General features: G+C 57.4%; 1 protein-coding gene across 2 annotated transcripts; it reads left to right on the top strand.

Moving 5' to 3' along the window:
- Window positions 1-1,034: 1,034 nt before the first annotated feature.
- CNP (2',3'-cyclic nucleotide 3' phosphodiesterase) lies at window positions 1,035-8,020 on the top strand. Of its 2 annotated transcripts, none has more exons than XM_060082185.1 (4): window positions 1,035-1,171; window positions 2,448-3,117; window positions 5,125-5,264; window positions 6,495-8,020. In XM_060082185.1, exons 1-4 carry the CDS (start codon window positions 1,169-1,171, stop codon window positions 6,942-6,944), a joined length of 1,263 nt encoding a protein of 420 aa, XP_059938168.1. In that variant the 5' UTR covers window positions 1,035-1,168; the 3' UTR covers window positions 6,945-8,020. The 2 variants fall into 2 exon arrangements, with proteins under 2 accessions (XP_059938168.1, XP_059938169.1); XM_060082186.1 differs by lacking the exon at window positions 1,035-1,171 and adding an exon at window positions 1,369-1,524.
- The last annotated feature ends 1,157 nt before the right edge of the window (window positions 8,021-9,177 follow it).

Genomic DNA, 9,177 nt, shown 5'->3' on the forward strand with positions numbered 1-9,177 from the left:
GTACCTACTGTGTGCAGGGCACTGTGGGAGGCTTTCTGGAAGAAATAAGGATGGGACAGCCTCAGCCATCCCACAGTGAGGGAGACCTACTTGTAAACCCCTAAGCCTTGAAAACAATGAAGTGCACGCTGGCACTGGTGGGGCTCTAGGAGCCCAGAGGGAGAAAGAAGGTGTCTGCCCAAGAACAGGGAGCAGCCAAGAGTAGGAGCTGCAGCTGGACCCACCTGTGCCACCCCAGGGCCGGGCGGTACAGTCAAGTAAACCAGGCTCCTCCAGCTTGTCTCCTCCTCTGTATAACGAGTACCTGCCTCAGTGACTGGTGTAAAGATTATATGGGTGCTTAGCACAGCACCTGGTGCACAGGAAGCTCTTGAATACCCACCCACTGAGCTTTCGGTGGTTTCACAGAGGGGGTGGCTGAGCAGCTGAGGACACGAGTTAGGATTTCATTACGTTATTCATCTGTCTCTTTGGCCACTGCCATCCTAGTCCCGTCTCCATAATTCCTGAAACGGCTGGGGTTGGTTGGGGCAGAGGCTGGGACCTGCCGGACTAGGGGGAGGCAAGTGAGGCATTTCAGATGCAACTTTTAAGGAACGTAGGGCCAAAAAACTCAGTAAGGAAGAGAAAGTATTTTAACGCAATACTGTAAAAAAAAAAATTAATGCAAAACCCGATGATGAGTAAAATATCAAAATTTAAAATAAAGATAGGATTCGACCTTGTACTTGCACGACCCTGCCTCCCTCGCCTCAACCTAATCTCGGCGCGGGACCCGGAAGGGGTGACTGCCTGCCTCTTCAAGGAGTTCATCACCTTGTACAAGAAGAAGAGGCCGCACAAGCCCTCCGCTCCCCACCCCCCAGCCTCCGCCGCCGCCGCACAGGTGCCTCGAAGCCCAGGTGCCCCATGCGGCGGGCGTGCGGGAGGGCGGCCGGCAGCACGGCCGCCACGCCCCAGCGCCGAGTCAGTTTCGGGTTTCGATTCGCCGCGCCTGCGCAAAGGGGGCCGGGCTCGGCCCACCCGGGGCCCGCCTGCGCGCGCTCCGCCCCCGGGCTATGTAAGGCGTCCCCCAGTGGGGTCGCGTCACCGCTACACTCCGTGTCCCTCCGCGCAGGCGGGCGGCCCCGGAGAGCTGGTGCTGTGACGGCGGCGCCCCCTCCTCATCATGGTGAGCGGGCGCGGGAAGGCCGGGAGGGGAGTAAGCGGACCGGGCCGGGGTGGCACCGTAATGGAAAACGGGAGTATTGGGGAATTGGGGAGAGGAAGTGGTATGCAAATGAGGACCCGACGTTCCGGAGTTGAGTCGGGGCTTTCTTGGCTGTCCGTTACAGGCCTGAGGTAGGGGTGGTGCTGGGAGAGTGGGGAGTGCGGACGGCGCTGGAGGAGGAAGGGGACCGCTCTGCGGAAGGTGCTGCCCCGGAGCAGACCCGGCTGGCGGGTGGGCCGGGGTAGCGTGCGCTGGGCCCGCGCTGGGCTGGCGTTCGGCGCCCTTCCCTGCCCAGGGCCTTGTCTGAGATAAAGGTACGCCAGCTGAGCACTCAGGGTGCTGGCGGGAGGTGGGGCCTCCCGGTTTAGAGGAGAAGGCGCTGTACAGTAAAAACTATTGTCACCTGTGGGTTTTAGCAGGCAGGAGAACAAGTGGCTCAGAGAGGTGCTGCTGACACAGAGCAAGGGGCGAGCAGAGCTAGACCCCGGACGCAGGTGCCCTGAACCGCCCAGTCCTGGGGCAGGCACAAAGACCACGACTTTGTGGGGGCCCCAAGGGAGAGGAGGAGGAGGGGGCAGGCGTGCTGAATGAAGCCCTTTGTCTAGCGCTCCCCTGCCCTGCCCCCCGCCAGCCCTTCTGTGGGACCATTGTCCCCCCATCCCAGACAAGAGAGTATTATCTGCGGCTGGCATTGTTGGGGGAAGGGAGGCGGTCTTCGGGTGACCCTTCTCCACCCTCACCCCGCTCTGTGCCCTCGGGGCCACGGCTGCTGTGGCTTTGCCCAGACATGGAGCCCCCCACCTCCAAAGAGGTCATCCTTAATAAGTGCCAGGAATATAAAGTTAGGGTTCACTCCTAGAAACGCAGGCTTCAGGCCCTCCCCTGCACGCACTTCCAGCACCGGTTTCCTTTCGCGGTAGCAGCAGTGGGCGATCCTTGAGGCTAATCCTTGAGGCTACGGTTCTCACGAGAGCGAAGAGTTTAGGAGCGCTCAGACAAGCACCCCTCTCCATCCTGCAAAGCCAGAAGCCATCGGGTCTCAAGGAGCGAGGAGAGACGGTCCAGCAACCCAAGGCTTGGGAGGGTGCCCAAGGCACCAGGGGTGCCTGTCAATCAGGGCCGTAGCACCTGAGCCAGCTGGGGTTCCCGGTTAGAATGAGGCCAGAGACCAGGAGGCGAAGCTGGCGGGGTGGTCCCGAGTGACCTGGCTGATGTCTGTCTCCCCCTCCTCACACAGAATAGAGGCTTCTCCCGAAAGAGCCAAACGTTCCTGCCCAAGATCTTCTTCCGCAAAATGTCATCCTCAGGGGCCAAGGACAAGCCAGAGCTGCAGTTTCCCTTCCTGCAGGACGAGGAGACGGTGGCCACCCTGCAGGAATGCAAGACGCTCTTCATCCTGCGCGGCCTGCCCGGGAGCGGCAAGTCCACGCTGGCCCGGGTCATCTTGGACAGGTACCGGGACGGCACCAAGATGGTGTCCGCCGACACCTACAAGATCACCCCCGGTGCCCGGGGGGCCTTCTCCGAGGAGTACAAGCAGCTGGACGAGGACCTGGCTGCTTACTGCCGCCGGGACGTCCGGGTCCTCGTGCTGGATGACACCAACCACGAGCGGGAGCGGCTGGAACAACTCTTTGAGATGGCCGACCAGTACCAGTACCAGGTGGTGCTGGTGGAGCCCAAGACGGCGTGGCGGCTGGACTGTGCCCAGCTCAAGGAGAAGAACCAGTGGCAGCTGTCAGCCGACGATCTGAAGAAGCTGAAGCCTGGGCTGGAGAAGGACTTCCTGCCGCTCTACTTCGGCTGGTTCCTGACCAGGAAGAGTTCCGAGGGCCTCCGCAAAGCCGGCCAGGCCTTCCTCGAGGAGCTGGGCAACCACAAGGCCTTCAAGAAGGAGCTGCGATACTGTAGGTGGCGGGGTGGCGGGGTGGGCAGGTGGGGGCGGTCAGCCTTATTCGTAAGCCCCTCTTGCTGGGCACAGGGTGCCGCGTGCACGGGACCGTTGTTCTCAAAGCACTGGGGGAGGCAGGGGGCTCACCTGGTACCGGCAGAGGCCGCTTTGGGTGGTGGAGGCTCCGTGGGTTATGGGAGAGGCGTTTGCCAGGCACCTTGCCTCTCACCGCACCCTTCCTCCTCCTGCCCTCTGCTCCCCATCTGCGCTCTCCCAGCCTGGATCTAGGCCACTGACCCCATCTTAGAGGTGGGAAAAACAAATTACTTACTGCCATAGCAAGAAGTACATCAACATTTCGTAAAAACTTGGAGGGAGAATCTGGTCCGATGTTTTCAAACTCATTTTTAGCAGCAGAACTATTTTCTAGCATAGAATATGCCATGCAGCCCTAAGCTGCAGAAAAATTACAACTCGGACTATGGTGACTCCACTGGCGATGGTTCCCAGGCCTTGAGCTATCCAGCGCACCTCCTGTGGCATCCCACAGCTCCAGAGAACAGTCTCCCTAGTCTAGCCCCTCGTTTTTGCAGATGGGAAAATGCCCAGAAGGGTTGCGAGGTTTGCCCAAGGCTGTAGTGAGAGCTCGACTCAGTTGCCTCTAGTGGGGCCTCCCCTTACTGGATTGGACCAGGGTTCGCTCCTGCAGGGCCTGTTTGCTCCATCGAGAGGGGAGGTTTGGGATAGGGAAGGACCCTGGTGGCCCTCCTTCTCCAGTGGCCCATTGGGGAATATGTCACCCACTCCCACTAATCATCTGTTACTTCCTTTAACTCATTCCTAGCTCCCCCTGATTTTAGACTATCTTCATACTTGAAATATCCCCACCCGTGTTTCTTTGCGTTGTCAGAGGTAATTTGTGCCGGTATAAGTTCTCAGAGAACTCTTATCTCGGCTCCTAAAATTCAAATGCTGGGAAACCAGGGGAACTGTGGTGCCTGCACCAGCCGGGCGTGAGCCCTGTACCTGTGAATAGCGTTACAGAGAAGCTCCCAAGGCAGGACTCCTAGTTAGAGCTGGTTCTGCCCTGGAGATTGCCTCTTGAAGCTGCTTTTACCATTAAAAACTGGGATCCTTCTGCCCAGGACACAGCAGGAGAAAGGTAATGGGCCACAAACAAGGCCTGCCCTCAGAGTAGAGGTCTCCCTCAGGTGAGCCACGTCCTTCACAGGGATTCAACCCTGGGGGTAAACAGGAAAAGCCTAGTGACTCTGAAGCTAGCCACAAGGCTTAGAGTCTGGAAATTGAGATCACAGATACCCCAAGTCTCATCGAAACTACCAGCCACATAATGTCATCCTGTTATCTCACCAGGCCCATTATAGGCTTTCTTCCACCAAACGAGGCTGTAAGCTACCTATTATTAGAGTGACCAGGTAACTTCTTGTTCAAGTGGCCCCTGAGTGAAATGGGGCACGACTAATAGTTACCTAGGTGGTCTTGGGAAAACTGGGATGTGTGGTCACCCCCAATTGTATTTGATTGACAGATTAGGGTCAATCACTTGCCCCAGGTCCACAGGCTTGGAAGTGGGCTGGATGTTAATTATGCTGTTTCTGGCTCCTTCCGTTATACCACACAGTTGCCAACCTCTTTTTTCTTTCTACCCCATTTTTCATGACCTGCTTCCCTCTTTTCAGATGTGTAGCTAGCGAAGTTCAGATTCCCTTGGCATATGCCACCTACCCCTGGGTTACAAGTGCCTTAGTTTTCACGTCTGGGTAAGAGACGTAAAAATCTGCAGAACATAAAGCAGGGAATTTATATCAACACCTATTCATAGCTCCAAAGTTGCTATTAATTTGACCAACTAATGAATGGTAGTGGATTGCTCAATTATAGTGGATTGCAAATTTATACTTAATGTCCGATTTTTTTCCTCTGGGTCTCCCATGGTCTTGGTGATAGATGTCGCAATGCCCCTGCTCTCCCGCCCTGACTGCCCCACTTTCTCTCCCTTCAGTTGTCTCTGGGGATGAGCCCAGGGAGAAGATTGAACTGGTCACCTACTTTGGGAAGAGACCCCCGGGCGTGCTGCACTGCACAACCAAGTTCTGTGACTATGGGAAGGCCGCTGGGGCAGACGAGTACGCCCAGCAGGATGTGAGTGCTCCTCGGGGACAGCTGGCTGAGGTGGGGAGAGGGCAGGGCCTTCTGGAGATGGGTACCGGCTCAAGGCAGGGACCACAAACCAGCCAGCCTCTCAGGAAAAGAGGCGGCTCCATCCCCAGCTCACCGCAGCCTGTGTAGTGCCCCCCAGGGCCTGCCCATCAGAGCCTGTTCCTTCTGCAGTTGCGCAGAGAATGCTGGTTGGCAGCAGCTCCTGCTCTGGCCTCGAAGCCTGTGTTCAGTTCCAAAGGTTAGAAGTCCCTTACCCCCAGTCTGAGGCCTGGCTGTGCTCAAGTGGGGAGTGTCGACAGGGAGGCTTATTGGCTTAGGGGTACCAGCCCCATCCCTGCCACACAGCCCAAGTCTCCCGCCCACAGCCTCTGACATGGGATCCTTAACCACCGGGCGTGGCCGACTCCAGCCTCCTCCAGGTTGCCTTCACAGCAAGGCCCTCCCTGACCCTCTGCCAGCTCCCCCACTTCTCTGCCTAGGTTAACGCAGCCATTTTACTTGTTTATTCATGGGTCTCCTCCCGCATGAATGGAAGCTCCCTGAGGGCAGCACTATTTACAGTGTGGTTCACCTTGTATCCCTAGCACCTACCACAGCTGTATGAATGAACACAGCACTTTCACTCCCATCCCTAACTGTTCATTCATTTAGCAATGTTTATTAAGCACCTGTTATGCAGTAGACACTGTTAGGACCAGCGGTTGTGAGCAAAATAGGGAAGATTTTATGGTCAAAATCGGAGAGATGGGCTTTTTCAGAGAATCAGATATAATTAAGCCAAAGTGTATGGAGTAGATTTTGATCAAAGTCCTTTATTTCTGACCTCACCCCACCCTCCAGGATACTGCCTGGATACCAGGGTGCTTTTACAGGGTGAGTCGAGTAGTAACGACAACAGCCCTCGCCAGGCTCTTCTTTAGTCCTCACGCTGAGGAAGGTTCTAGCCTCAGCTCTCCCTTACAGGTGAATGAGCCCTGAAGCTGGGGGGTGGGGAGCCCGGCCTGAGCTCAGGAAGCCTTGCGTCTCACGCCTGCTCTCTCCTGCCTCTCTGGCACCTTCATTTTTTCAAGCAGCCTGGACAGTGTCAGTGGACAGACATCCTCCCAGCACACGGCCATGGGTGTGGAGGTCTGTGGGCTCTGCTCGGTGGCACTCACTGTCCCTCTCTCGATGTCGCCACCTCCAGCTCAGTCCTCTGTCCTCTCTCCACAGGTGGTGAAGAAATCCTACTGCAAGGCCTTCACGCTGACCATCTCTGCCCTCTTTGTGACACCCAAGACGACGGGAGCCCGGGTAGAGCTGAGCGAGCAGCAGCTGGCCTTGTGGCCGAACGACGTGGACAAGCTGTCGCCCTCGGACAGCCTGTCGCGGGGCAGCCGCACGCACATCACCCTGGGCTGCGCGGGTGATGTGGAGGCCGTGCAGACGGGTATTGACCTGCTGGAGATTGTGAGGCAGGAGAAGGGGGGTAACCGCGGCGAGGAGGTGGGTGAGCTCAGCCGGGGCAAGCTGTACTCCTTGGGCAGTGGGCGCTGGATGCTGAACCTGGCCAAGAAGATGGAGGTCAGGGCCATCTTCACGGGGTACTACGGGAAGGGCAAGGCTGTGCCCACACGGGGCGGCCGCAAGGGTGGTGCCTTTCAGTCCTGCACCATCATCTGAGTGTTCCCGGGCCACGGGCCCCTGCTCTTTACAAGGGAATGGGGAGGAGAGGGAAGCATCCCTCTGCTTGATTTTTGGTTTAAGATTTTTTTTTTTTTTTTTTTTTTTTACTCAGAGTTAACCTTCTTGTAACTTTTTAAACACTTGTAAAATAACTGCTCGTTTTTCCTGCCCACCCCCTTCCCCTCTAACGCTCAAGCTCTCAACACAAGGGGGTGGGTAGGCGCCATTCAGGAACCCGGACCAAAGCTGACGAGGCTGGGCCGAGTTGGGCCTGTACCGGAGCCACAACCCCAAGCCCCGCTTACAGTTGCTGGGCCCCTAGGCCCGCTGCCCCACACAGGGCCGGCTAGTGGGGAGGGACAGCCCAGCGCTGCTCGTACTCGCGGGGTGGTCACCACGGCCACAGAAGACTAGTGGTGGATTTGAGATGGGATGATGCCTGGGCTTTGACCCCATTTCTTAATCAGTGTAGCCCTAGGAAGCCTGGGCTATTTACCGGGGTAGAAAAGGGGTTTTTACCTTCCACCTTTGGTCCTAAGTGCCTGTCCCCTCCTCCTCACACTGTAACTAGGTAACAGTTTGATACTAGGGGAGAAAACAGTAAGCAGCAGCCACATCCCAGGCTGGCTACAGGTCTCACCCCAGGAAGCGGGAGGGCTGCCATCCTTCCAGGGGCGTAGCTCTGCCGTGTGGGCGGGGAGATCAGGGCCAGAGACGGCGCCTCGGTGGGAAAGCTCCGATCTCGCTTGTCCGCGCAGCCCGTCTTGCCTCCTTGGTGCCTCCGGAGGCCTCTGTGCCTCCACTAAAGGGGGTCAGTGGGTACCAAGAGCCAGTGGAGTGGCCCCCGGCTGTTTCGCGCCAAGCCCCACCCGGTGCCTCTGGGAAGGGGCTTTTAACATCGCTGCAGGTGCTGTGGTTCCTGGGGTGCCCTCCGCTGCCCTCTGCTCAGTAACAGGGCCTTGCTAATCGGGTTGTCACTTGACAGAAGTGCCCGGGATTTTAGTTACTATCCTGGCTTTGCCCAACCTCAGCAACTTGTAAGACTGATAATGAAATAAATCGTGTTAATCCTAGCTGCGTGCAGTCTCTCTCACCCTCTATGCCCAGCTCAGTCTTCCCTGGGGCAAGGGCAGGACTGCCTTTGTCCCCCAGCTTGGGGCCGTCGGTCCTGTCTCCCCTCTGCGGGCCGAGCACAGCTGTGGCGAGGCTGGGCAGTGGAACAGTGTTGGCTTTCATGAGGCGGCAGAAGGGAGAGAGGCTGGTCTTGGATGCACACAGGCAGCGGGAGTTGGCTGGTGTGAGGGACGCGGAGCACAGAGCTGCCACCCCCCAGCAACTGGGCACAGGCCCACAGGTGTGCCTGCGTTCTCTAGGGAAGGCCACCTTAAGATCAGCGCCACTTCCAACACAAGGGAAGAGCTGACTCTTCCGAGCCAACAGGGGCCTGGATGGCCACATGGGAACTTCCCAGGCCTAACGCAGTCAGCATTTCAGCGCGGCTTTGGCACTAAAGGGGGAAGACTGAAAAGAAAGGGCAGAGGCTCAGATGGACGAGAAACAGCTATTTGGGCCAAGGTCCTTACCCAGCCATCTCTACTTACCAAAGCACCCAAAATCTGAGCTTCAGCCAAAGCTTCAAGTGTGTCTACCTGCAACTGAGATTATTCACCACAAACACAAAGCTTGACCTGAACAGCATGACATATACCACTGCTTCCTCCCCCAGCTTGCCTCCCATACAGGAAGGGACACCAGTGGAGAAGGCAAGGGGCGTTTGCCAAGAATGGTGTTTCCAGCTAAGTGAGCTGATGTCAGCGCCCAGATCCCTGTGCCCAGGAGCTGCCTGTCCCACTTGGAAGGGGTCTGAGGGTCAAGAAGGCAGGATTTTGTCCTTGTCACCATCGCCCTCAAGCAGTGGGAACTCTGAGAGCCCGTGTAAACCTCTGAGTTAGCCCAGTCTGACACCTGGCACCCACTTTGGACACATGCAGCTTCTAGTGATTTCTGGTGGCCCTACCGTAAAATGTGTTTTCTGAACTCGCTGCCCCATGACTGACATCAGGCTGGGCACGGCAGCATCCCCAGGGCCTGCTCAGCACTCCCGTGCTAAACCGATTTGGGGGCAGCCAGCACCCCACCTGCCCCCAGGTGCCCTCACCCCTCGTGGGATGGCTTGCTGAGCCTAAAGTCCACGTGGGCATCAGCTCCGTGCTGGGGGCTCAGCTCTGGC

The sequence above is a fragment of the Mesoplodon densirostris genome, chromosome 18 (assembly GCF_025265405.1).
Source record: "Mesoplodon densirostris isolate mMesDen1 chromosome 18, mMesDen1 primary haplotype, whole genome shotgun sequence".
Taxonomy (NCBI): domain Eukaryota; kingdom Metazoa; phylum Chordata; class Mammalia; order Artiodactyla; family Ziphiidae; genus Mesoplodon; species Mesoplodon densirostris.

Coding starts and splice junctions, on each gene's coding strand:
- CNP (XM_060082185.1), top strand. Junction 3,118..5,124: donor CAAGAAGGAGCTGCGATACT/GTAGGTGGCGGG, acceptor CTCTCCCTTCAG/TTGTCTCTGGGGATGAGCCC. Junction 5,265..6,494: donor ACGAGTACGCCCAGCAGGAT/GTGAGTGCTCCT, acceptor CTCTCTCCACAG/GTGGTGAAGAAATCCTACTG.